Consider the following 26,969-nt stretch of genomic DNA (forward strand, 5'->3'; position numbering starts at 1 on the left):
CAGTGCTTGTTCAGTCAGGAGGCCTGATTACCACTGGCTGTCAGAGGAGCCAGGGACTTGAGCTTGGTCAGCAGTGTCTTGGCTTCCATGGCTTGGAGCCTCTGGGAAGCCCTATGGCGCCCCAGTCTGTCTGGTCACCCCTTCTCTGGCCCTCCATGTCACCTCTACCCCCTTCCTGGTGACTAGGTCCCTAGCCTTCCCTGCCCAAGTGTCCCTTCCCTCTCAGCAGGCCAGGCACTGCTGGGTTATAGTCCTCAGGAAGCAGTTAGGGTACCACTCATATACCCTCTAGCACCTGAAGACAAAGTCTCTTGGGGAATTACCTGGAAAGTCATCTTGTCCCTCCCCCTCCCGTCCTGAAAGTCAAGAAAGCAGCTCCCCTCTCCTCCCCACTCATCCCAGGATTTGGCCGCATGGGGTCCATTCCTACCCACTGCTCCTTCCTCCCCCACCAGACATAAGGCCGAAGCAGCACCTGGGAAGACAGTCTCCAGTGAGGATGAGGAGCTGCTGGGGGGCCGGCCCAAGCCCCGGGAGCCCTCCTTCCTGCGGGCCCTGCTGGCCACCTTTGGCCCCGGCTTCATCATCAGCACATGCTTCATGCTAGTCCAGGACCTGCTCACCTTCGTCAACCCACGGCTGCTCAGGTCTTAGCACACTCCCTCTTGCTGCAGCCCTTTACTGGGCAGGGGCAATGGCTGGCTGTCCCTGAGGACTGAGCCTAGAGGAAGGGACAACATGTAGTGAAAAGAGCCCCAGAGCAGGAACCAAAGGAGCTCTTTCTACTTTCTCTGTGCCCTTTGGCAGTGGCAGTGCCTCTCACCTCTGTTTTCCTATTCACATCCAACTTATATTTACCAAGTACATACTGTGTGCCAGGCTCCCTGGTGGCTGTGTTAACATTCTCTCTTTAAATCCTACAGAGAGGTGTCCCTATTCCCATTTTACAAACAAGGAAGCAGAAAAACTATATTAAAACAAACAAAACAAAACAAGTGAGGAAGCAGAAACTTAGAGAGGTGAAGTGACTTACCCAAGGGCACACAGCTGATAAAGATGGATTTGAGTCGAGGGCTCTGATCTCTAGCTACAGCATTCTTTCCAGATGATAGACTCTATTATCTGTCACATAGTAGCTTGGACTTGAAGGAGCTCTCAAATGAGAGGGCGGAAAGAGTGCTGCCTGGCAGGTGAGCCGCCAACTCTTTGCCCCTCCATTCATGCATTCGTTTACTCAATGAATATTGATTGAGCCCCAGGTACTAAAATGGTGCCAAATGTTAGGGATACAGAGATCAGCAAGCTATGGTCTTAATGTCTTGTGGGAGACACCAGTGTGTAAATACATTAGAGCACAGTGCAGGCAGAGGTGGTGTATCAGGTGTCTGGACAAGCCCAGGCAGGCTAAAGAAGCCAGCTGGGGAAGGAGCAGGGTACATTTGCCAGCCAGGGAGGTTATCAAACTTGGAAGGACAAGCAGGGGTTAGTTAACCAGGTGAGGAAGGAAGGGAAGGTGCAGTCTAGGCCAAGTCACAAAGACCTGAGACAGCGTGACTCAGGAACTCCAAGTATTTCTGAATGCTGGAATGCTGGAGGATAGCGTGACCAGAGGGAGGGGCAGAAATACAAGGGGAAGTGGGGGGAGCTAAGGAGATCCTTAAAAGATTTGCCGCCAGGGAGGGGCATCTGGTTTGCATTTTGGAAGGATTCCCTGCCAGTAGTGTGGGGGAAATGGGGCAGGTGGCCAGATGGAAGTGGGCCAGCCAGGGTAGATGAAAGCCCAGGCCAGGAACGAGATAGGATTCAGAAGCTACTATGGGGGCTGTGCCAGGGAGAGGGAGGGGTCAAGGGTGGCTGGAGGAGGTTAGATCTTTTGCTGAGATGATGAACTTAGTGGGAGAAGGGCACTGGGCACTGGGCCAGGTGGTGAGTTGAGTCTTGGCCACATGGGCCTAAGGTGCTACTGTGTCTCCCGAGGTGAGACTGCCAGCTAGCTGGAGATCACATTTTCAGAGCCATCTGTGGAAGCCCAGGGTCTTACATGTGTGGCTAAGCTTTGCCATGTACAGGTCCCAGAGAGAGCCTAGGGAATTCTTATAGGAAAGAGGTAAGCAGAAGCCTGGCTTGGAGGGGTCAGGGATGGAGGAGCAGAGTGCTTCCAAGAAAAAGCATGGTCTCCAGTGAAGCAACATGGCCAGTAAAATAGAGCCTAAGGCCCTAACCGGTTTGGCTCAGTGGTTAGAGCGTTGGCCCGTGGACTGAAGGGTCTTGGGTTTGATTCCGGTCAAGGGCATGCACCTCAGTTGCAGGCTCAATCCCTGGTCCCGGTCGGGGAGCATGCGGGAGGCATCCAATCGATGCGTCTCTCTTTCTTTTTCTTTCTCTCTCCCCCTCTCCCTTCCACTCTCACTGAAAAGCAATTGAAAAAATATCCTCGGGTGAGAATTTAATAAAAGAAAAAAATAGAGCCTAAGGAAGGCAACGTGGAGTTTGTCAGTGACTTTGCCAAGAACAGAGAACTAGGACAGAGGGAAGGCCCTGAGAGCAGGGGTCTGCAGTGGAGGCAGGGGTCGTGGAGTCTAGAAACTTCCTGTAAAGAAAAATACATTTGTTTTCTGTGGCTGCTGTAACAAATTACCACAAACTGGGTGGCTTAAAACAACAGAAATTTATTCTCTCACAGTTCTGGAGGCCAGAAATCTGAAATCAAGGTGTTGGTAGGGTTAGTTCCTCCTAGAGGTTCTGAATGAGAATCTGTTCCATGCTTCCTAGCCTCTGGTGGTTGCTGGCACTGCTTGGCATTCCTAAGTTTGTGGACACATCACTCCTATCTCTGCCTCCATCTTCGAATGGCCTCTTCCTGTGTGTATGTGCAAATATCCCTCTCCTGTCTCTTATAAGGACACTAGTCATTGGATTAGGGCCCACCCTAGTGATCTCATCTTAACTTGGTTGATTACATCTGCAAAGACCTTATTTCCAAAAAAGGTCACATTCACAGGCACCAAGGGTTAGGACTCAAATGTATCTTTTTGGGAGACACATTCAACCCCCAGAAGGAGAGGCCTGGCTGTGACTATGGAGGTAGCTCCATGTGGTCAAGGGGAGGTTTGTCCCAACATGGAAGAGAATTGGTCATGTCAAAAGGAGAAGATACAGAGCTGCCAGCAGAGATGAAGCTATTGAAGATCAGGAGAGGGAGGGCCAATGATGGAGCATATTCCTGAGGAGGTAGATGGGATCCAGAGCTTAGGGGGACAGGATAAAGCTCGGAAAACTAGAGGGACGCTATCCTGAGGCAGGAGAATGGGAAGAGGGCAAGTGTTGGGAGGAAAGTTTGTGGATGGTGGGGAGTTTTCAATGGATGAGTTAAGTGGGAAGACTTAAGTGAGTAGTTGCTGAGAGGGGCAGAGAGTAGATGGGTCAGAAGGTTAGAGAAGTAAAGAGGAAGAGGTGGGTAGGGCCCTGAAGAAAGTCACCAGGTAGCACTGGGGCTGGCTGATGTGAGAGGTTGGATTTGAGGGGTAAGAGTCTGTGTGGTCATGCAGTAGGCTCCTAGCTCTCTGCAGCCCAGGAGAGGCACAGAAAAGCCAAATCAAGGAACACGTGACATTACTTCCTGCCATGTGGTCCAGCAGGCAAGAAAGGCAGGCAGGTGAGGCTGGTGATGAGAGTGATAGAAAGGGGCGGTGGGAGCCACAGGAGATAGAAAAGGAGTTGAAGGCAGAAGGGAGCAAGGATGGAGGGTCACGGTCTTGAGGCGCCACTGGGCTGAGTCCCCCTGGTCTGGGGGGTGGGCCAGCAGCCCCTACCTGCGAGGTTTCAGAGGAGGAGGCCTAGTGGAGGCTGAGGGAGAAGCCTGGGGAGCCCTCCCCACCCTCATGCTTCTCTCCTGCCCTTGCAGCATCCTGATCCGATTCATTTCAAACCCCATGGCTCCCACCTGGTGGGGCTTCCTGGTGGCCGGGCTGATGTTCACGTGCGCCATGATGCAGACTCTGATCTTGCACCAGTATTACCACTGCATCTTCGTGATGGGGTTGAGGCTGCGAACGGCGATTATAGGGATCATCTACAAGAAGGTCAGCTGGAGCAGGGCAGGGGGGCTGGGGAGCTTGGCCCTGGGGAGCTTTGGAGAACCTCACGGGCCCTGTTCATCACCTGCTGTCCACCTGCAGGCTCTGGTCATCACCAATTCAGTCAAGCGTGAGTCTACTGTGGGAGAAATGGTCAACCTTATGTCAGTGGATGCCCAGCGTGTCATGGACGTTGCCCCCTTCCTCAACCTGCTGTGGTCGGGACCTCTGCAGATCTTCCTGGCCATCTACTTCCTCTGGGAGGTGACTCTCAAACCCTGACTTCTGTCCCCTTCCTCTGACCTTGACTTTGCTGAGAAAGGGCATGAGAGGGTTATTCTGGGTCAGCGGAGGGGCTACATAATGAACACAAGAGCTTTCTTAGATATTTGGGGTGGGATTGGGACTGGGAGGATGCCCGTGTCTGCAACCAAATCTTTCCAGCCTGGGTAATTATCCTTCTCGAAGATCCCAGGGGAGAAAAGAGGAACCAGGAGGCAGGGTGTGTGTGACTGACTGTCACTGTCTGTATTTGCCCTCCTGTGTGTCTGGACACCCCCCCATGTCTGCCTGTCTGTGCCTGTCTGTTTCATTATCTGATGGCTGGCTGCTCCTGCAGATGTTTTCGTCTTTTGGCTTTCTCTGTGTGTCCACTTTTCACTGTCTATCTGGCTGGTCATCATCTGTTGCTTCCTGCCCATCTCTGTGTTTCAGGCCAATAAGCCTATGTCTGTTGGGTTCCTTCTACGTATGCACTTTGGTTATCTGTCTTATCTCTCCAACTGTGTCTCCTCAGAACCTAGGGCCCTCCGTTCTGGCTGGAGTCGCTCTCATGGTCTTGCTGATCCCAGTCAATGGAGCTGTGGCCATGAAGATGCGTTCTTTACAGGTGGGTGCTATTGCAGGTGCTCAGCTTCTGCCCGCAGCACCTGGCCAGGTGCCTAGGCAAGGGCGTTCACTAACCCGAGGCCCCTCAATTATTTTGTTTACTGACAATGGATGGCTACAAGCCACTTTCACAAACCTTAGCTCACTCTTTCCTCACAACCCCGAGAGGGTTTTAGAAACATTCTTATTTTGCAACTGAAGAGCCAAGGCCCAGAGAGATGATGGCAATCCAGCATCAGACATAGCTGGGACTGGAACCTGCGTCTTCTGGTCTAATGAGAATTTCTCCTTACACTGTGTTGAGTGTGAATAGCCAGTCATCCAGTTCTTTATTTGCAAACATTATTGAAGTCTTCAGTAGCTTCCCACTGCACATAGAATAAATGACAAAGTCCTTAGGACTACCTACCAGGTCCTTGCTCACCTTGCAAGCCCTCACCCCCTGAAGTATGGCCAAATTTCAGCCAGCCTGGTCATCTTACTTTTTTCCAAAACACCAAGCTCTATGTACCTCTGGGCCACCTTACAGTTTCCTGGAATGCTCTTCCCTTCTTTGCTTGCCAACCCCTTCCCTTCTCCTACCTCCCAACAGAAACTCCGATTTCCCAGAATCTCACAGAATCCTGTTGTTTCCCTTCAGAGTACACATACTAATTTGTTAAGCATTTATTTAGGTAATTGTTTGCTTCCTACCTGCCTCCCCATCAGATTGTCAGCTTCATGAAGGCCGGGGCCTTGATTGAGTTGTTAATCTTTATCTGCCCCACATCTAGCATGTGGCCTGGCACATAGTAGGCCCTCAATAAATAGGGGTTGAGTAAATACATTTATTTGGCGAGCTGTGCCCTGGATTAGGGTTAGGATCACTATGGGGACAAAAGGAAAGTACTGTGTGCCTTAGAGACCCAGGGAAGGAGGCAGAGGAGGCTGCCTGGGAGGGACATTGACACTGGCACTGAGCTGGAACTGGATTTTGTTGGGAGAAGGGGGAGGCTTGGCTGGGCCTTCCAGGCTGAGGTGCAGCACAGGCCCAACAGGGGAGGAGGGAGGAGGAGCTGTGAGCAGCCCAATGGCTGCAGCCTAGGCCAGTGCATCGAAAGTACCAGCCCCTGCGGGCAGAGGTCTGGGTTGGGGAGCGTGCCACTGCCACTCTTTCCTCAGGTAGAACAAATGAAGTTCAAGGACTCGCGCATCAAGCTGATGAGCGAGATCCTGGGTGGCATCAAGGTGCTGAAGCTGTATGCCTGGGAGCCCAGCTTCTTGCAGCAAGTAGAGAGCATCCGGCAGAATGAGCTCCGGGTGCTGCGCCAGAGTGCCTACCTCCACGCCATATCCATCTTCACCTGGATCTGCACCCCTTTCCTGGTGAGGCTCTCCTGCCAGGGCTGGCCTCCCACCTGGGTACCCCAGGCCTCTGGGCCCAGTGTACTCTACCCTGACATCCACCCTCACTGCCCTCCAGGTGACCCTCATTTCCCTCGGAGTGTATGTGTCTGTGGACCCAAACAACGTGCTGGACGCCGAGAAGGCCTTTGTGTCCGTGTCCCTGTTCAATATCTTAAAGAACCCCCTCAGCATGCTGCCCCAGTTAATCAGTGGCCTGACCCAGGTAAGACCAGGTGGGGCTGGGGATTCTGCTGGAGCGAGGGCAGGTTGCTGGGGTCCCTTAGGGTCAGGGGATAATCAAGGAGAGTTACTGGAATCAGGAGAGGGCCATCTGGCATTATGATGAAGTGTTCAAAGTTGAATGAAATCATTAGAGTCAGGTGTCATTTGGGGTCAGGCGGGGTCCCTGGAAACCTGAGTTCTGGAGACAACCTCTTCTTACCAACCTGGACTCTGTCTTTGGCAGTGGGAGCCAGGGAAGACTCAGTTATAGGAGGGGCCCCAGTGTCTGGGCCTTCAGGAGGCCTGGCCTCGCCCAGGAAGTTGGGTGCCAGGCAAGTGTAAGAGGGAGTGGAGGGGATAGAAAAAGCACAGCTTCCAGGGCTGACTCATGCCCTTCTGCAGACCAGCGTATCTCTGAAACGGATCCAGCATTTCCTGAACCAAGATGAACTTGACCCCCAGTGTGTGGAAAGAAAGACCATCGCCCCAGGTCCAGGGACCCCTATCTGGGCTGTTCTTGCAGCAGCCCCTGCTCCAGAAAATCTCTGTTCCAAGCTTTTACCTTTTCTCTTGTGACCCCTTCTCTTCTTTCATATCTTTAGCTCTATTCCTGCCTTTGCCCTCTTCTCTGCTCTCCTCTCCAGCCCTCTCTAGCCTTCCCCACTCTCCTTCCTTCCCTGGGGCTCCCTGTGCCCCTCTCCCAGGACTCCTTGTCCCTTTCACTGTGCCCCAAGCTCCCCTGCCTTCTCCCCGGGCCCCTTCCCCAGGTCTCCCCCTCCCTCTTCCTCCCAGCCTCCCCCAGGGATCCTCTCTCCCTTGTCTTGCCTGCCCCCTGACCCTGTATACCTTGACCCTCTCAGGCTGTGCAGTCACTATAGAAAGCGGCACCTTCACCTGGGCCCAGGACCTGCCCCCAACCCTGCACAGGTACCAGCTTCTCCCATCCCTTCTTAGCTGCCTACAGGGGGCCAAAGTTCAGATCAATAAATAGCAAAACCTGCCCTGACGCTTACCCCCAAGTCTTTGGCCTGGAAAGCAGGAAGAGCCTCAGTTGCCAGGGTAGAATCTGGAAGAGAGAAGGGCTTAGGGTTCCAGGTGGATGGTTGGTAATCAAAAACCTGATCTTTGCTTTTGACTGGGCTCCTGGTCTCTCAGCTTAGATATCCAGGTGCCAAAAGGGGCACTGGTGGCCGTGGTAGGGCCCGTGGGCTGTGGAAAGTCCTCCCTGGTGTCTGCCCTTCTGGGAGAGATGGAGAAGCTGGAAGGCAAGGTGTATGTGAAGGTGAGTGGGGTAGGGACTCTGGGAAGGGAAGCTTGGCAAACCCCAAGGTAACCGTAGGGTTCTCCTGTGGCCAGGGCTCCGTGGCCTTTGTGCCCCAGCAGGCCTGGATCCAGAACTGCACTCTTCAGGATAATGTGCTCTTTGGCCGAGCCCTGGACCCCAAGCGCTACCAACAAACCCTGGAGGCCTGTGCCCTGGTAGCTGACCTGGAGGTGCTGCCTGGTGGGGACAAGACAGAGATTGGAGAGAAGGTACATGGTCCCCTCTCATACTCTGGGTAGTTGGCACATATACCTGCCCACCTCAGCCCAACCCAGGTCCATGTATGCACTCATTCATTTATTCACACATCCATGTAATATCATGCTCAGCTCTGTACTAGGCACTGGGGAAACAGATCTGTTACGGGAAAGGGCACCGTGTGAACAGGTAGAGGCCGTAGAATGCCTGCCCACCAGGCTGAAGGCCTGTGCAGGGGACAGGGAGGGCAGTGAGGGGGAAGTCTGCATAGGAAAAGTACCGCTTTGGAGCTGAATTTTCACAGCTGAGGGAGAGCTCATTTGTCTCTGCATCCATTCATTCTTCAGGTTTCATTACACACCTATATCCCAGGCGCTGTTACACAGCAGCGAATACAGCAGTTCAAATAGCTTACATCCTAGTGGGGAAAGAGACAATAACAAGATAAAAAAGTAAAATATGTAATATATTAGATAAATGCTAAGGGGGAGAGAATGAAACAGAGAAGGGATATGGGAATTTGTATGGGGCTGTGTTGTCAAGGTGCCTTGGGAAAGCCTCAGTGAGAACTGGAAACCTGGACAAAGGGAGGGAGTGGGCCACGTCTGGAGACTCGGAGCTCTGTCTGGGGGAAAGGCCTAGAGGCAGAGGGAGTGCTAAGGGCAAAGCCCCTGGGGCAGGAGTGTGATTGGGACACTTGAGGACCAGCGAGGAGGCCAGTAGGCTGGAGTGGAGTGAGCAGGGGTAAGGAGGGGGAGATGAGGCCAGTGAGGTGTCCAGGCAGCCATTTCACACAGTGCCTTGCAGGCCGCTGTAAGGAGTGTGGCTTTTACCAAGAGGGATGGAAGGCCTTGGAAGGTGTGAGCCGAGGAATGTGGGTAGACTAGTTAGGAAGGGGTGGGTTGGGTACAGGGCAAGGCAGAGCCTTGAAGACCTTGGTTAAGGTTTTGGCATTTACCCTAAAAAACATGGGATATCGGTGAAAGTTTTTGTTTTTTAGTTTATTTATTTTTAATTGTTACGACATGTACATAACAAAGTTTACCATCGTCACCATTTTTAAGTGTACAGGCCAGTAGTGTTAAGTACACTCACGTTGTGATACCACCGTCTCCAGAACTCTTTTCATCTTGCAAACCTAAAACTCCGTGCCTGTTACACAACAGCTCTTGGCAACCACCTTGCTACTTCCTGTCTCTCTGCATTTGACTCCTCCAGGTACTTCATATAAATGGAATCATATAATATTTTTGTGTGTGTGACTGGCTTATTTCATGTAGCATAAGGTTCGTTTATGTTATAGCACCTGTCAAAATTTCTTTTCTTTTTAAGGCTAAATAATATTCCATTATGTGTATGCCATGTTTTGTTTATCCATTTGGCAGTGGACACTCGAGTTGCTTCCACCTTTTACCCACTGTGAGTAATACTGCTCCAAAGATGGGGGTGCAAATATATCTCCAAGACCCTATCTTCAATTCTTTTGAGTATATACCCAGAAGAGGAATTGCTAGATAACATGGTAATTCAATGTTTTGTTTTATTTTTTTGAGGAACTGCCACACTGTTTTCTGGAATGGCTGCACCATTTTACATTCCCACCATCAGTTCACAAGAATCCCAACTCCTACATATCCTGGCCAACACTTGTGACGTGTGTGTGTGCGTGTGTGCGTGTGTGCATGTGTGTTTGTGTTTGTTTTTTGATAGTAGCCATGCTCACGGGTGTGAGGTGGTATCTGACTGAGGTTTGGATTTGCATTTCTCTAATGATTAGTGATGTTGAGCATCTTTTCATGGGCTTGTTGGCCATTTGTATATCTTCTTTGGAGAAATGTCTGTTTGAGTCCTCTGCCCATTTTTTGATCAAGTTGTTCGGTGTCTTTTGTTGTTGAGTTGTAGGAGTTCTTTATGTGTACAGCAGGTCCTCAAATAATGTCATTTCATTCAATGTCATTTTGTTAAAACGTGATGACAAGCTGTAGGAACTTAACTCTTGTTTGTATAGATTATATCAATGGGTTTCATTATACGTCATTTAGCTTAAAGTCACAATGACTTACAGTAAGTAAGGACTTACTCTACTGGATTTTAACCCCTTATCAGATATATAAGTTGCAAATATTTTCTCCTATTCTATAGGTTGCCTTTTCATTCTGTTGTGTTCTTTGATGCACAGAAATTATTAATCTTGATATGATTTATCTATTTTTACTTTTATTGCTTGTGCTTTTGGTGTCATAGCCAAAAAATCATTACTAAAGCCAATCTCATGAAACTTTTCTCCTATGCTTTCTTCTAAGAGTTTTAGCTCTTTTATATTTTTAATACTAAAGATTTCAACATATATTTCCTCAAAACAATGGCATTCTCTTACATAACCATAGTTGAATTATCAAAATCAAGAAATTTAATATTGATATAATATTACTATCTAATTCACAGTCTGTACTCAAATGTCATCATTTGTCCCAGTAATATCTTTTTTTAGCTATTTTCTTTCCTGGGCTGGGATCTAATCTAGGATCACGAGTTACATTTACTTGTCATATCTCTTTATTCTCTATCAATCTGGGTAATTCCTCAGTCTTTGTCTTTTAGGACCTTGACACTTCTGAAAAGTATCAGCCAGTTATTTTGTAGAATGTCTCTCAATTTTCAGCACAATTAGGTTCAGATTATATGCTTTTGGGGGAAATATCAAAGAAGTAATGTTGTGTCCTTCTTGGTGCACCCTATTAGGAGGGATATGATGTCAATTTGTGCCTTATCAACAATGTTAACTTTGATCACTTGATTGAGGTGGTATCTTTTCACTGATCATTTTATTTCATAACGTTCACTGGTGATTCTCATCTGAGTCAGTGTTTACTATGTTTGCCAAATGGTAATTTTCTACCTCCACTCATTCTATAGTTATTAGTTGGCATTTTACTCTAAGCAAGAGCTTTCTCCTTCCCCTTTTTACTTACTCATTAATTTCTTTATATCGCCATGGGCTCATGGATTCTTATTTGATCCAATGGGTTATAATCCAGTATCATCGTTATTTATCTTTTTAAAAATTGATCCTTTAGAGAGAGAGGAAGGGAGAGGGAGAGAGAGAAACATCAATATGAGAGCGAAACATCAATCGGCTGCCTCCTGCACACCCCTGATGAGGGGTTGAGCCAGCAACCTGGGCGTGTGCCCTGACCAGGAATTGAACTGGCAACCTCCTGGTGCATTGGGTGATGCCCATCCAACTGAGCGACACTGACCAGGGCTTGTTATTAATCTTGATGTTCAATTTGTCAGTGAAGGATTTTAAGCAGGGACAGCTGAAAAGCTGCTCTGATTACAGTATGGAGGGACCCAAAAGCATAGGACCCAGTGAAGAGGCTCTCATGGTGGTTTGGGGCAATGATGAGGACCTGAGCCTGAGCAGAGCGAATGGGGGAGTAGGAGTCCAAGGTTATAGGAACCCAGAGAAGACCTCCTCATCTATGACACAACTCCTCCTTCCCATCTCTCTTGGACCTACTCTGATCTCGCACACACACAAACCTAATTCAGTGCCCAGCACATAGTAGGCACTCAAGAAAGACTGGTTGTTTGAATGTAGACATTCTCACATGCCTCAGTCACTACACCTGATTCTACCCAACAGCTCCAGCTCCTAGCTCACATGTGGTCATCCCAGGGGTCGGTTTCTCAGGGTACCCCAAAGACCTGGGCTCTGTTCCAGAAGGAATGAGGAAACTGGTGGTAGGAAAGCAAGCTATACCTCTGGGGTCTGCCCTCTGGGCCCAGCCCTGCTGCCATTGGCATCAGTTTCCCTTCCATGGGTTTAAGGAGAGATCTTACCTTCCTTCTAGCACATGAACAATCTCAGGGTTGATGAATTTTGGGGTTGATGCTGGATTTCTATCGTTGTTTCTGACCTTAACTGCTCAGGACCTTGAACAAAGTCATCAACATCTTAGGCTTTAATTTCTCTATCTAGAAAGTGGGGCTAATGGTTCCTCCCTGTAAGGACTGATATGAGGGCCAAATGGGATAATTGTTGTGAAAGTCATCTGTAAACTGTATGGGTGACTTAAGATTCTAAGGACTTCCTGGGGATTTCCAGCCTCCCAGATGTGACAGTGGCTGGCAGGGGAACCAGTTGGGCAGGGTGATATAGCAAAGGGAGAAGAATGTCCTCACATGTCCCAGGAGAACTCTGAGAGCCACCACCCTTTTTTTCATGGCCTTACAGCTTTACAGAGTCAGGACCAGGCATATAAAATGAGAATTTAGAGGCCTGCCTTGCTGAATGACAGTGGACAGGTGCCTGTTTGACTCTCTTCTACCCAGTATCCACCTCCCACCTCTCTCCTCCATCCAGGGCATTAACTTGTCTGGGGGCCAGCGGCAGCGGGTCAGTCTGGCCCGAGCTGTTTACAGTGATGCCGACATTTATTTGTTGGATGACCCACTCTCAGCTGTGGACTCCCACGTGGCCAAGCATATCTTTGACCAAGTCATCGGGCCAGATGGTGTGCTGGCAAGCAAGGTGAGGCCTCCAGGAGGCTAAGGGGCTAAGGTGAAATCGAAGGCTCTAGGAGAGAACTGGTGGGAGGCCAAGGGGTTTGGGCGAAACTTGGAGGTGTGGGAATGTGAGAAGCAGGAGTGGGATGGGCAGCTAAGGAAACCCAAATGCACTGAGCCGGCTGCAGTGAGCACGGGGTGAATCCCTGATGTGATCCCTGGCACACCGGTATCTCTCACTCCATGGCCCTGTGCCTCATGTGGGGCTGTGTGCTCAGGGCGATGGGAGTGACAGCCTGCTGCCTTCTCCGCAGACACGGGTGCTGGTGACGCACGGCATCAGCTTCCTGCCACAGACAGACTTCGTCATAGTGCTAGCTGATGGGCAGGTGTCTGAAGTGGGCACTTACTCAGACCTCCTGCAGCGCAATGGCTCCTTTGCCAACTTCCTCCACAACTATGCACCTGATGAGGGCGAGGAGCACCTGGAGGACAGCAGGACCGGTATCCCTGGCCCTCCATAGCCCTGGGCCCCACCAGCATCTCCCCTGCCTTGGGGGGTCCCTCTGAGTATCTGGGGGCAGGCCCAGTGCTGTACAAGGGAGGTTCTGGGAAGCTTGGACCCTCTGTGTGATGGTTGGACATCACCAAGAGGGAAAGGGCACCGGATGTCATCAAGCCCCTCCTCCTTCTCTTCCTTAACTGTGCCACGTGGATCAGCAGCTCATTTCTCAGGGCCGCAGTGTGTCAAAAGGGCATAAGGGCCCAGACCAAGCTTATACAGCAAGGCTGTTTCCTAGATACATTGTTTGGTACATATGTAAGTACTTAGCAATGCCATCTATTTATCAACAAATATTTATTGAGCAATGACTATGGCCAGGCACTATTCTAAACACTGAGAGGTAACAGTGAACAAACAGAAAAATCCCTGTCCTCATTGAACATATTCAAGTCCCTGGGCTCATGAGACACCCCTGCCCTCCCCCCCTCCCCCTGCCCCTTGTTGTCCACTCTCGGCTTCCCAACCCCAAACTCTGGGCTGGCTCACTGACCTTTTCCTGGGTTTTCTTGCCGACTGCTGTATGTACAGCTAACGTGTCGTGCGCATTTACTAAGTGCCCTGCCCCTTGCTAAGCGCTTGACACGCATCTGCTCCTTTAATTCTCACAATGACATGATGAAGTGGGTTCTATTATTACCCCCATTTCCCATGCCTGCCTAAAGTCATGCAGTGAGGGAGTAGGACTTAAGCTCAGCTGGCCTGACTCTAGAACCCAAGCTCCTAACCCTTGTATTTGAGTCCCCTTCTCCATAGCCCCTGATGGGAAATTTTTCTTCTTATCTAACCTAAGTCTTTCTTGCTGCCCTTTTCTTTTTCCAACACAAAATCGGTCAATTATTTCCGTCGTTATTTTCCTTGCTGCCCTTTCAACCCCTCTCATCCTGCTTATCTCATGCTTGTCCATTCAGGCTCCTTCATTGAAGTAGGGATGGGGGCTTATGGGGAGCTAGCTGACCTCTGTCTCCTTCCTCCCTCCCTGCAGCAGCCTTGGAGGATGCAGAGGATGAAGAGGTGCTGCTGATTGAAGACACGCTCAGCAGCCACACAGACCTGATGGATAGTGAACCAGTCCTATATGAGGTCCAGAAGCAGTTTATGAGGTGAGCTACTGAGAGCTCTCAGCCTCCTGGGAGGCTGTGTCAGGGCTCCCCAAGCCCTGCCAGGTGGGGTGGCGATAGATGGGCGTTCTCCCCGACACTCACGCCCTGGGCCTCCGCTGCTGCCTAAGACCCCCTCCTGGGGCTCGGCGTTGTGGGCGTGTCAGAGGCCTCCTCTCGGGGCCTGACCAGCTGCCTCCACAGACAGCTGAGTACCATGTCCTCGGAGGGGGAGGGCCAAGGTCGGCCTGTACCCCGGCGGCGCCTGGGTCCGGCAGAAAAGGCAGTGCAGGCAGCAGAAGCGAAGGCAAATGGGATGCTGATTGAAGAGGAGAAGGTGGGGATGGGCAAGGTGAGTAGGGTGCACCAGGAGGGCTGGAGAGGGTGGGCAGGTCCCCAGCAGTCCTGGGGCTCTCAGGAGTCCTCTGTCCCTGACCCCCACGGCCATGCAGGTGAAGCTGAGCGTGTTCTGGGATTATGCCAAGGCTGTGGGGCTCTGTACCACACTGGTCATCTGTCTGCTGTATGCGGGTCAAAGTGCAGCTGCCATTGGGGCCAACATGTGGCTCAGTGCCTGGACCAACGAGGCTGTGGTGGGTCACCAACAGAACACCACCACCCAGAGGCTGGGTGTCTATGCCACCTTGGGAATTCTCCAAGGTGAGCGTGCAGAGACACCTGGAAGGGGTTCCAGTAGCCCCTTTCTCACCCCTGAGCTGCTGAGTCCCCCACACCATGCCCTTCCCTCCACCATCACAGCCATTGCCCGCCCCAGCGCCTCCCCAGCCCACCCGCTAGCCCCTATCTCGGGACCTGCCCCCGCATGCCTGCCACCCGGCCCAGGTGAGTGAGCGCCCTCGCCTCCTCCCACAGGGCTCCTGGTGGTGCTGTCGTCCATCATGATGGCAGTGGGCTGTGTTCGGGCTGCGCGCCTGCTTCACCAGACGCTGCTGCACAACAAGATGCGCTCGCCACAGTCCTTCTTCGACACGACACCTTCGGGCCGCATCCTCAACCGCTTCTCCAAGGACATCTACGTCATTGACGAGGTCCTGGCGCCCACCATCCTCATGCTGCTGAGTTCCTTCTTCACCTCCATCTCTACGCTCGTGGTGGTCGTGGCCAGCACGCCGCTCTTTGCGGTGGTCATCCTGCCTCTCGCTGTCTTCTACATCTTTGTGCAGGTGCTCGGGGAGTGGGTGGCCTGGCTGTCGGGAGGGGGAGCGCTTGGGTGGGCTGGACTTTGCGTGGGCTGGTGACCAAGGGTGGGGTGCAGGGAGGGCAGAACTCAGGGTCACAGCTGGTTTTGGATAGCGATGGAGTCTGTTACTTTCCCTCTTTGACACTTGTTTCCCTCACCTGTAAAATAGAGAGAATCGTAGAACCTGCCTCATAGGGTTGTTGCTAGGATAAAATGAAATCCTTGTAAATTGTGACTGGCTCCAGACCTCATTTCTGCTGGCTATTTTTTTTTAAATATGTTTTTATTGATTTTTAGACAGAGAGGAAGGGAGAGGGACAGATAGAAACATCGATCGGCTGCCTCCTTCCCGCCCTGTGCTAGGGATCAAGCCCACAATCTGGGCATGTGTTCCGACCAGGAATCAACCCGGCGATCTCTTGGTTCATGGGTCAATACTCAACCACTGAGCCACACCGGCCGGGCTATTTTTTAAATAAAATATTGTTAACAGTTTGAGACACATTATCCTTCGCTTCATTTTATACATTCCTAAACATATACGTGTATGTGTGTTTTAAAGATGAGTTGTAGCTTTCAGATACAGCTAACTGTAAGAGGCATTTGTGTTGCCAAGCCCCTGTCCTGCCATGAATTAATCAGTAAATGAAGGTAACCCACAAGGTGGCTAGAAGCCCCTGTGTGTGGAGACTGTGATGTGGGCTGCACTCTGCTGAGACAGGGGACTCTCACACACATCACCACGTACAGCTCTGGCCACCTTGGGTCCCACAGGGTAGAGGATGGAAGCTGGAGGCAGAACTGTGTTTTTGTGGGGCTGAAGCTTAAACAACTGGATTGGGGCATGAGAGGAAGAGGCACTTTAAGAAAGAGAACACAGCCTGGCTGTGCATGGTTCAGCGGTTGAGCATCGACCCAGGATCCAGGAGATCACGGTTCCATTCCCAATCAGGGCACATGCCCGGGTTGCGGGCTTGATCCCCAGTGGGGGGCATGCAGGAGGCAGCCGATCAATGACTCTCATCACTGATGTTTCTCTCTCTCTCTCCCTTCCTCTCTCTGAAATCAATAAAGGTATAGTTTTTTAAAAAAGAAAGAGAATACAAAATTATCTTATTTTGCCAAAACATTTGACTGTGTGTGAGCACATTGCTAAAGCCCCTAAGTGGAGACAGGCGTATTCTCTGATTTAGGAGGCAAGCAGGGTCAGTACTGTAATCCAGGACCCCACAGGGAATGAGAAGGAGCCAGCTGGTGTGGCTCAATGGTTGAGCATCGACCTATGAACCAGGAAATCACAGTTCGATCCTCAGTCAAGGCACATGCCTGGGTTGTGGGCTCGATCCCCAGTAGGGGGCGTGCAGGAGGCAGCCGATCAATGACTCTCTCTCATCATTGATGTTTCTCTCTCTCTCCCTCTCTCCTCCTCTCTCTGAAGTCAATTAAAAAAAAAAAAAAAGAGTTGAGAGGGAATCAGGAAAGGCTTTGTGGAGGAAGTGGCCTGGAAGCCTGAGCAGAGCTGAGCAGAGATAAAGCATAGAATGAGATCAAGGAGCCATATCAGAACCCTGAGTCTTAGGTTCTTTTGGGCAAGGGAAGGGAGCAAGGTCTTATGGAGGAGTGGGGTGGCTGGGAGGAGCCCAGGTAGTTCAGAGGTTATGCAGGACTGAGTTAGGGTTCCATGGTCCTGACCTCACACTCTCTTCATTTTCCATCAGCGCTTCTATGTGGCCACATCACGGCAACTGAAGAGGCTGGAATCTGTCAGCCGCTCACCCATTTACTCGCACTTTTCCGAGACGGTGACTGGCTCCAGCGTCATCCGGGCCTACGGCCGCAGCCAGGACTTTGAGGCCATCAGTGATGCTAAGGTGGACACCAACCTGAGGAGCTGCTACCCCAACATCTCCTCCAACAGGTCAGAAGCCTCCTCCCCACCCCCTACTCCTCTAGGTGCTCCCATTAGGGTCTCTTCGAGAGAGACCCTGGTGTTCTGTGTCCTAGCCCCTCCTTTCCCTTAAGCAGAAAACTGCCCCCTTCCTGCACCTGCCCCACTTCCTCCGTGTGTGTTCCCTGCAGGTGGCTGGGGGTCCGAGTGGAGTTCATGGGAAACTGTGTTGTATTCTTTGCTGCACTCTTTGCTGTGATTGGGAGAAGCAGCCTCAGTCCAGGGGTTGTGGGCCTTTCTGTGTCCTATGCCTTACAGGTATGCAGGAGTCTGGGCCCCAGGGCAGGGCTACCACTGGGGCAGAGGCTCACAGGTGTCACGAGCATCTCCTGAGCACCTCGCTCTGCTCAGCGTGGGGACCAGCCACAGGTTCTGCTCTCCAGGATTGTGAGCTCACAGTCTAGCATGGAGAGACTCCCCACAGCAGGGGTTTGGTTGTAATGCTGGGTGAGCAGGTCTTGGTGGAGGGGTGAACAAAATGTTATAAGAATGGAATTTTGTGAAGCAAATCACATTTTCAATGCCTCAGGTGGCTCAAGTCTTGAAAGCTTTGGTAAACAAAGGCTAATCCAGACAGATCAATCTTCTCAAACTTGAATGTGCATAGGAATCACCTGGAGATATTGTTAAAATGTGGATTCTGATACAGTGACCAGGACGGGGCTCAGGATCCTGCCTCTCTATCAAGACTCCTTGCTACACAAAGTCTGGTCCAAAGACCAATTGTATAAACATCATCTGGGAGCTTGATAGAAATGCAGAATCTCAGCTTCCTCCACAGACCTGCTCAATCAGAACCAAGGTTCTCTGGGAAGTCTTTCTGATACATATTAATGTTTGGGAAACTCTCGCCCTTGGTTAAGTCTACATTGTCACTGTCTGAGGTACAGTTGTGATTAGAGCCCCACCCATGGACTTTCCCAGGCCCACCTGAGTCATTGATGGGATAGGAGCATAATTAAGGAATCTGTATTCCTTCCAAAGCCATTGTGGGGGGAGGAGAGATCACCATATTTATGACCTAGTCCCTTTGGCCAGGTGACATTTTCTCTGAACTGGATGATACGAATGTTATCAGACTTGGAATCAAATATTGTGGCTGTGGAGAGAGTCAAGGAGTACTCCAGGACGGAGACTGAGGTGGGTACTGAGATGAGCCTAGGGTTGGGGGAGTCTGGAATAGCTGGGAAAGGGTGCCATCCCTATACCCCAAAGCCAGCTACTCAGGTGGCTCTTCATTCATTCATTCATTCATTCAACCCTTATTGAGCATCAACCAGGGGTCTTTGCCAAGGGGTGTAGAGGGTTCCCAGTTTTAAAATATGGTGTGCACACGCTTTCCTCATCACCGTTTAGCTCATCTGCTTCCTGCAGTCTAATTTCTGGCCCTATCACTCCACTGAAGCCGCTCACCAATGACCTCCCTGCTTTCGAACCTAGAGGACACTTTTCTGTTCTCGTCTAACTCAACCTCTCAGCAGCATGCAGATGAAATGACCCCTCCTTTCTTCTTGGAAGGCATAGCTTCTGTGACAGAGCTCGGGCCCTGTCAATCTCCACTGACCCGCCACCCCACCTGTCCCTCCTAGCCGGACCTCTCCTGCCCCTGTGGCACCATCTACCCCTCCCTTCCCCAGGCATCCCCCGTCAACCCCCTCACCCCCCACTTGCTGGGATCTTCAAATGCTCCCTCTTCATGTCTAGCGTTCCCATTTTCCCCTGTCTGTACATACGATCCTGTCTCCATATCCTAAAAAATTCTGCGCCGCCCCCCGCCAACGCTGCTGCTTTCTTTTGCCATCTCCTTGAGAGAGGGAGGTCTGTACTGGCTGCTTTGCTTTTTGACTGCTGACAGTCTGGCCTCCCCGGCCTCCAAGCTAGGCTGGCTGCGTGGGTGGGCGACCTGCACAGTCACACAGGTCCCCACTCTTAGTCGTCTTCCCCTCATGCCAGGCCCCCTGGGTCGTGGAGGGCAGCCGCCCTCCTGCAGGCTGGCCCACCCATGGCGAGGTGGAGTTCTGGAATTACTCTGTGCGCTACCGGCCAGGCCTGGACCTGGTGCTGAAGGACCTGAGTCTGCACGTGCGTGGTGGCGAGAAGGTACGTCTGAGTGGGTTTGTGCCTGGGATGTGGCTATATCCCTCATGGGGAGTGTGGGTCTTTGAGACAGCAGATGCTCCATCCTGGCTGTCTGCTTGGCCTCTCTAGGGAGTCCAGGAAATGTCCCCACTGACCCTTCAGCCTCCCTCTGACTGCCCCTCCCCACTCCCTCCAGGTGGGAATTGTGGGCCGCACTGGGGCTGGCAAATCATCCATGACCCTCAGCCTGTTCCGCATCCTGGAGGCTGCAGAGGGTAAAATCCGCATCGACGGCCTTAATGTGGCAGACATCGGGCTCCATGACCTGCGTTCCCAGCTGACCATCATCCCCCAGGTATGAACCAGACATGGACTGGCCACACTGGCCAATGACCCTGGGGGGCAGACCTCACCTCTGTTCTATAGCTTGAGGTCCAAGACTGGGACCTCTGTCTGCAAGGCTAGAGAGCCAGACAGCAGGAGCAGAGTCATAGAGTGGCCACCTGTTATGGATCTGGAAGGGTCAGATGTACCCTGGCCCAATCAGACCCTGTCTTACAACCTCCTGGGTCAGCGAATGGGGCCAGGACTATAGGACCCCTGAAGCATCCCATTCCTGAGACATTCTGTCCCAGCTTCCTTGTTTCTCAGCTCTAAATTGGATTTTACTTTTTCTGGCTCCTCTGCGGTATTTTTTTCTGCTGACTGGACACTTTGGAGTTAGATTAGTGCTCGGGTCTCTGCGTTAGCGGAGGACTTGGTAATTGGCAAAGCTGAGGATTATCACTTCCCCACAGGCATTTTCTATCTCCTTGGCCATTGCCTTCCTCCTGGAGGGCTGGGGACAGAGTGGGGATGCTGCCACTTCAAATCCCTAATTTTCCCCTGGCTCTGGGGCCCCTGGCTCCTTATGGGGCCCGAACTCCCTCCCTCTAAGGCCTTGTTGTGCTCCCAGGACCCCATCCTGTTCTCTGGGACCCTGCGTATGAACCTAGACCCCTTCGGCAATTACTCAGAGGAAGACATATGGCGAGCCTTGGAGCTGTCCCACCTGAAGGCATTTGTGAGCTCCCAGCCAGCAGGCCTGGACTTCCAGTGCTCCGAGGGAGGAGAGAATCTCAGGTAATAGCTGGGAGTGGGTGGGTCAGAAACAGCATCCTGGGGAGCTAGCATCAATGACACGGAGTCCAGGCCAAGCCCCTCCAGCCCTCCTCACTCCCGTCTCAGCCTGGGTGCACTTAGTGGGCATTGTTTGCCTTGAACATATTCTGTGTGCCAGGCATGGTGCACCATCTCACTGATTCCTCCCACAAGCCCCAGAGGTCGTCCATGGTCCCACTTAGAAGATGAGGAAACTGAGGCAGGAAACCTACAGTGCTTTAGGCAAATCACAGATATTTTCCAAGATGGATGCAATCTTATCCGTAGTTTAGGAATGGGCGAAGTGAGCTCTCTAGGCCCTTCTTTGCTTTCTTATAGCCCTCGATTTTATATCCCCAGCCTCTGGGCTGTGCATCAAGGAGAGCCAGAAATCTCTTCTTACTGAGTCTAAAGGCTTGAGAGTCCCATACCTGTGTTAGCTGTGTGATTTTGGGCAAGTTGCTTAACCTCTCTGAGCCTCCTTTTCTTTCATGCTAAAATGGGAATAATAACAGTCCCATACCTCTTTGCACTGTGCTTCCCAATAAAAATATAATGGGACCCACATGTGTGTGATTAAAATTTTTTCTAGTAGCCACATTAAAAAAAGGAAAAAGAAACAGGTGAAATAAATTTTAATACTGTATTTTATTGAGCCCAATACAGTGAAAATATTATCTTTTCAACATGTAATTGGCCTAAAAGTTATTAGGGTATTTTACATTTTTTTCTTACTAAGTTTGAAATCCCATGCGTAGTTTTACATTTACAGCACATCCCAATTCAGACTTGCCATATTGCAAGTGCTCAGTAGCCACATGTGGCCAGTGTCTACCATTTGGACAGAGCAGTCTTAGGGTCAGTGTGATTAAATAGAAGACACTTAGCCTATATTTACTCCTGAAGAATCTAGCTATTCTTATTTATTCTTATTATTCTACTAGGTCCATACCTGTGGACTCTCTCCAGACCTCAAAAACAAAAACAGAAACCTTTACATTCACTCAGCACTTAATGGTGCTCAAAACACTTTGGCCTCCACTATCTCGTTTAATCTTTACTGCAATCCTGTGGGCCAGAAATGAGGCTCCAGAGTATAAAATTATTTGCCCAAAGCTGCTCAGCTAGCAAGGGGAGGGGCAGGAACTCAGGAGAGTGGGAGCTTTTGCCCCAAACCATTTTTGGTTGCATTATAGCCACCCATGGGATGCCCCTGACTCCCCCAGGCAGCCTTGTAAGACTGAATGTGCATTTTAACAAGATTTTGCTTATACAACTGTGTTGGGGGTAGCTGGTAGACAAGCCTAAGCTTCCAGATCCTGTTCCCCAGAGTTGTTTTTTGGCCCATTCTTCTGTTCCCGCTTGCCATCAGCACCTCCCCCAGAGCATCCCCTCTATCCCCGCGTACATCAGGATCTAAGACAGAAACGGGCTCCCCTCCTCCCTCACTGAGCTTGCAGCCACTTTAAGTCTAACCTGTATCCTGTGCCAGTCCCACCATAAATCAGTCCTGAATTCTATCTGGCGGCTCATTCTGCTGCCAAAACCTTCATTAGTTGCGGGAATGGGCCAGGGAGAGAGCCTGGCCTTCACTTGGGCTGTGGTGACTCACCCCTTTGGGAAGGGCTGAGGTATTTGTCCTTGGGTGTGGGGGTGCTGCAGCCTCTGTGGTTGGGAACACAGCCTCGCTTTGTTCACTAGCTCTGGCTTCCAAGGTAAGCGGTTGAAGGTATGCATCCTGCCCCTCCTCCATCTCCCCAGTGACCAGACACGGGGAGTCCCGAAGGTCCTCCCTTGCCCTTCTCCTTCCATGTTCCCACAGCCCTGGCCTATATTTGCCATGGGGGGGAGGGAGATGGCTATCTGAGTTTTGTAATATTAGGCTCAGCAAGATGGCGTATGTGTGCAAATATCCAGGAAGAGCCATTAAAATGTGTTCTTACTAAGGTGTAAATGACTGATAGAGTGAAGCAGAGAAACATCATGGCACTAGATGAAGGAGCAAGGAGGGGGAAGCAAGCAGAGAAAGAAGAGGCCAGGTGCCAGAGAAAGATGAGATTTTAGTGTTGTTGAGCACTGGCGCTATCTTCAAGGCCCTTCATTAATCCTGTGGTGTCCAGACCTCGACTCTGACTCCTGGTCAGGAGGATAGGGCTGAGGTAGAAACGAGAGGGGTTAGACAGAAAGCCAGTACTGGGCCGCTGGGGAGGAGCGGAGACAGAAACAGTTTGGAAAGTGAGGCCTAGGGGCAGGCTGGGGGCGCCCAGTTGGAAATGTCTGCTTTCCCCACTCCCAGCGTGGGTCAGCGGCAGCTTGTGTGCCTGGCCCGAGCCCTCCTTCGCAAGAGCCGAATCCTGGTTTTAGACGAGGCCACGGCCGCCATTGACCTGGAGACGGATGACCTCATCCAGGCTACCATCCGCACCCAGTTTGAGACCTGCACGGTGCTCACCATCGCACACCGGCTCAACACCATCATGGACTACACCAGGTGGGGCGCCAGGACCCAAGCAGGGAGGGGCATGGTGGGGTCACCTGGGCCACTGGGAAGGTTGTGGGGACATGGGAGAGATGTGTGACCTTGGGCAATTCCATGCCCTTTCTAAACCTCTGGGCTATAGTAAGAGTCAATGAAATAAAGAGCTCCAAGTGCAGGAGATCCTGGGAAATGTTAGTTTCCTCCCCAGCTCCTTACTACGATCCTCCCGAGCGCCGTTTCTTCAGAGGGTTAGGAAAGAGGCCTTGCCCTCGGAATCTTACTGCTTGTTCAGAGAGGCAGCTCACTCAGCCGAAAGACTGTGACCTATTCCCTCACTGTGCCAATGTCCAAGTGTGGTGCTGAAGAAGGGGAGGGGTCGGGGGACTCAGAAGCCTCATGAAAGTGGCTGGTGCTAGCCCAGCAGCTGGCCCCGTGGAGAAATGGGGGCTCAGAGTGAGGAAGAGGGAGCAGGACGTGACCACAGGCCTAGGCTGAAGGAGGATGGTGCGAGTACATCGAGAGACCTTCATTCACAAAATAAACACCCACGGGGCATGGGAAGGCCGAGACGGTGCCATGGACAGGGCAATGGGCAGCTGTTGTCCGCCTCTCAGAAGTGTCCCCACACAGCCCCCAGGGGCTTGGGCACCAAGCTGAGACTGCCCTATGCTATGGTCTGTCCCATCCCTCCCTTCCCCCACTCCCCACTCCCATCCAGGACCCCACTAGGAGAGAAGGGAGGGTGGGCAGGAAGTGCTGGGCCCTGGGTCCAGATAAGGGACAGGGCTGGGCTGAGAGGATCTGTTTTCAGGCCTCACAGAAAATGGTTTTCACCAGCAGCCCTAAGGGGAGAAGGCTCACACCGACCTTGGGAGGAGGGAGTTATTCATTCTAGTGGGGCTGACAGAAATTAATCAAATAATCATGCGACTGAACATGTAATTAGAACCTGCAGGAAGGAAGCAGGGATCTTTGGAGGTGGGGGTGAGGGGGGGGGGGAGGTGCCGCAAGGAAGCCAATTTACCTGGGGCAGCCAGGACACTTTCCTAAGGAAGGGAAGCCCCAGCCAGGACCTAAAGAATGAATAGGAGTTGGGAAGTGGGGGAGAAGATGGGGTAAGGAGGAAGCTGAAAATGTCAGGCCAAGGATATGCACATGCAAAGGCACTGAGGTAGGAAGACACATGTGACTGGAGTGCAAAGGGCAAAGAGGACAGTAGAACCAAGATGAGGGGAGAGAGGGACAGGCCCCACTATGCTGCACTTCTAGGACTGTGGTAAAGCATCCCATACCCTGAGTGCAATGAGAAGCCCCTGAAGAGAGGGGACAGTCTCCTGGGCTCCAGTATGGGATGTGGCCAGGCAGTTTTGTCCACAGACGCACTCCTTCCCAGGACATGTTTCTGGGCGTCCCATAGGTGGGGAAACAGAGTACGGTCTACACCCTCCCATCCAGGGGCATTTCCCAGGCTTGGGAGAGCCCTTTCCACTCCTGCCTCGCCCTGGGAGCCAGCCTGTTGGCCCTGTACCAGGTTGCACCCTGTGATTACCACAGGCCTAGGTCTGACTGTATGTGTGTGGGTGGGGGAGATCCACCCATCAGCAGCAGCCAGATCTGCAGCCAAAGCCCCAGATTCCAGTGTCAGGGCTCACTGCAGCCTGGCTTCCCACCGTGTGCCTTTGTGAGTTGGCACAAAGCAGATGGATGCACACAGGGCCCAGCGCACAGGCCCGTGGCTCCCCCACGCACAGTCCTGTGACCCTGGCGAGGAGAAAGGCTCATTAGGGAAGGTTTTCGGAGCCCCAACCAACAGAGATGAATAGGAACCTTGTGTTTGATCCCAGAAACTGCCTCATCTGCCAGGAGAGCAAACGGAACGGCTAAAATAACCAGCCTTGCAAGTGTGCACATGTGGTGTAGCGGCTGTGTTGGGTGGGTTGACTGAAGTAGGAGGGTTGGCATATCACTGTAGGGCCTGAACAGTACCCAGAAGGGCAGGATTAGGTTATGAGACCAGGTCTGGGCTGACGGAGACCTGACTCTTCTTTTCTTTGGCTAGGGTCCTGGTCCTGGACAAAGGGACAGTAGCAGAATTCGATTCTCCAACCAACCTCATTGCAGCCAGAGGCATCTTCTACGGGATGGCCAGAGATGCTGGACTTGCCTAAAACATATTCCTGGGACTTCCTCCTGGCAATTCCTGGTTTCCTTCAGAAAGGGAAAGGACACCAAATATGTCTGCAGAATAAACCTGACAGCAAATACTGGGGGCATTTGTTATATTTTTGCTCCTGTGAAGCGCTTCATGGGATAACCATGCTAAATGCTTTAGATGAGGAAGTGAGGCCCAAGAGGTCATGCCTAAGGTCACAGATGGTTTGAGGCAGAGCACAGACTAGTCCCCGGGTTTCCTGATTCCCAATCTCATGTTATTTTCCCACTATATTGTCTGCATTCACTTCATGGAACAACCTCCCCATCCCTGGATGATTTTTCCTATTTTCTATTCTGAAGTATTTTTTTTTAATAAAGCTTTTTCCTCCGGGAACAGAAGACTGCCAGGTCAGGCCGTCCCTAAGTACTGAGTCCTGTACTCTAGAGTGCTGGCCTGAATCCATTAAAAATGGAGCACTGGTGAAATGAAGCTATGTGGTCAATAATATGCACCTCGATGTAGGCTTTCTCTGCCTGCCCACAGGTGTGGGGGTTAGGACCTCTGGAGGAGGCAGGAGCGGGGAGAGGCGGAGGTGGACTTTATTATACATCTACATGGCTGGAATTATCTGAAGACTTCAGACCCAAGAGCTTTGGGCTGGAAATATTGTCTTCACAGCCAAAATGCACTGGGTAATTGCCAGTAGTTCCTGCTCTGCTGTGCAGATACTATAAAAAGGTGAGAAATAAAGTCTCTGAAATCTGACCTGAGACCTCTTGGGAATGCTGCTGTGAACACCTCCACGTTTGTCATCCCTCAGACCTCTAAGCCTGCTTCTCTAGAGCTGAAAAGTGCATGGCACTTTATTTCCTCACTCCTTTAGAAGTCTGTTCCAGACAGGTCCCCATAACCAGCGAGGCCTCCAAGTCATTCGTCTTCCTCAGTCCGGCTGAAGCTGAATGTGGGAGGAGCACAGAGCAGCCCAGTGGCTGCCCCTGCCCTGACAGTCCCAGGCTGGTAAATGAGACAAGGGGTAAATTAAATTTGCTTTTTTGAGGAAGCCAACGATTTATTTTCTGCGGGTCAGTCTACCTGCACATACCTTATACTTGGAATGGATCTCTTCGTTACCTTACTAATTTTTCTGGTTCCCTCTCTCATTTCCTTGATCTTAATCTTGGTATGATGTGACTGGTTGTGGGTGATGGTTTATTTTCTTCCCCCACCCTAATGGTTTGCAGTAGGTATGGAGATGGCTCCTTTGATCTGGTTTTGCTATATGCATGGGGCCATCTGTGCTGCAGGACCATTTGTTAAAGGTTAACCACCTTTTTTCTTTGGCAGGCTCTTTTGGTCCCGGATGTTTATGAGTGTATGGAAGACTTCCATCCTTGTGATAAAGCAAGTATGAAAGCACAAATGCCCAAATTATTCTTCCTCTGCTTGGTGCTAAGAAAAAGTCTCTGCTATGCTCCCTGATTTATTAGATCAATTTGGCATGACGTCTGCTTTGTGAGGCTCTAGCTGCCCTAAACCAACAGAAACGCAGATTCATTCAGCACTGTTCTCAGCTAAAGATATGAAGGTGTAAAGCTGTCTCCTGTCTTTGGAGTTTGCTTCTGAGCTCATTGAGGTCCTGACAGGTGCTGATGGCCCAAAGGAGAGGCTCAGTTGTGTAAAGTAAATAGGATAATCAAAG

At 51.2% G+C, this 26,969-nt stretch overlaps 1 protein-coding gene across 1 annotated transcript in view; it reads left to right on the forward strand.

Annotated features, from left to right (window-relative positions):
• The window catches only part of ABCC3 (ATP binding cassette subfamily C member 3), a 39,514-nt gene extending 12,909 nt beyond the window's left edge, over positions 1 to 26,605 (forward strand). The window contains exons 8-31 of the mRNA XM_087826211.1: positions 456 to 647; positions 3,905 to 4,082; positions 4,179 to 4,340; positions 4,873 to 4,965; positions 6,126 to 6,329; positions 6,427 to 6,573; positions 6,975 to 7,062; positions 7,433 to 7,499; positions 7,728 to 7,854; positions 7,929 to 8,105; positions 12,464 to 12,631; positions 12,921 to 13,110; positions 14,154 to 14,271; positions 14,473 to 14,620; positions 14,721 to 14,928; positions 15,142 to 15,452; positions 17,188 to 17,387; positions 17,549 to 17,675; positions 18,456 to 18,557; positions 19,371 to 19,517; positions 19,693 to 19,851; positions 20,452 to 20,618; positions 22,933 to 23,127; positions 25,175 to 26,605. Of these exons, the coding sequence (XP_087682337.1) occupies positions 456 to 647; positions 3,905 to 4,082; positions 4,179 to 4,340; positions 4,873 to 4,965; positions 6,126 to 6,329; positions 6,427 to 6,573; positions 6,975 to 7,062; positions 7,433 to 7,499; positions 7,728 to 7,854; positions 7,929 to 8,105; positions 12,464 to 12,631; positions 12,921 to 13,110; positions 14,154 to 14,271; positions 14,473 to 14,620; positions 14,721 to 14,928; positions 15,142 to 15,452; positions 17,188 to 17,387; positions 17,549 to 17,675; positions 18,456 to 18,557; positions 19,371 to 19,517; positions 19,693 to 19,851; positions 20,452 to 20,618; positions 22,933 to 23,127; positions 25,175 to 25,283 (3,784 nt within the window). The 3' untranslated portion in view covers positions 25,284 to 26,605. The remainder of the gene's footprint in view (positions 1 to 455; positions 648 to 3,904; positions 4,083 to 4,178; positions 4,341 to 4,872; positions 4,966 to 6,125; positions 6,330 to 6,426; positions 6,574 to 6,974; positions 7,063 to 7,432; positions 7,500 to 7,727; positions 7,855 to 7,928; positions 8,106 to 12,463; positions 12,632 to 12,920; positions 13,111 to 14,153; positions 14,272 to 14,472; positions 14,621 to 14,720; positions 14,929 to 15,141; positions 15,453 to 17,187; positions 17,388 to 17,548; positions 17,676 to 18,455; positions 18,558 to 19,370; positions 19,518 to 19,692; positions 19,852 to 20,451; positions 20,619 to 22,932; positions 23,128 to 25,174) is intronic.
• The last annotated feature ends 364 nt before the right edge of the window (positions 26,606 to 26,969 follow it).

The sequence above is a fragment of the Miniopterus natalensis genome, chromosome 17, assembly GCF_054644295.1.
Source record: "Miniopterus natalensis isolate mMinNat1 chromosome 17, mMinNat1.hap1, whole genome shotgun sequence".
NCBI classification, from domain to species: Eukaryota; Metazoa; Chordata; class Mammalia; order Chiroptera; family Miniopteridae; genus Miniopterus; species Miniopterus natalensis.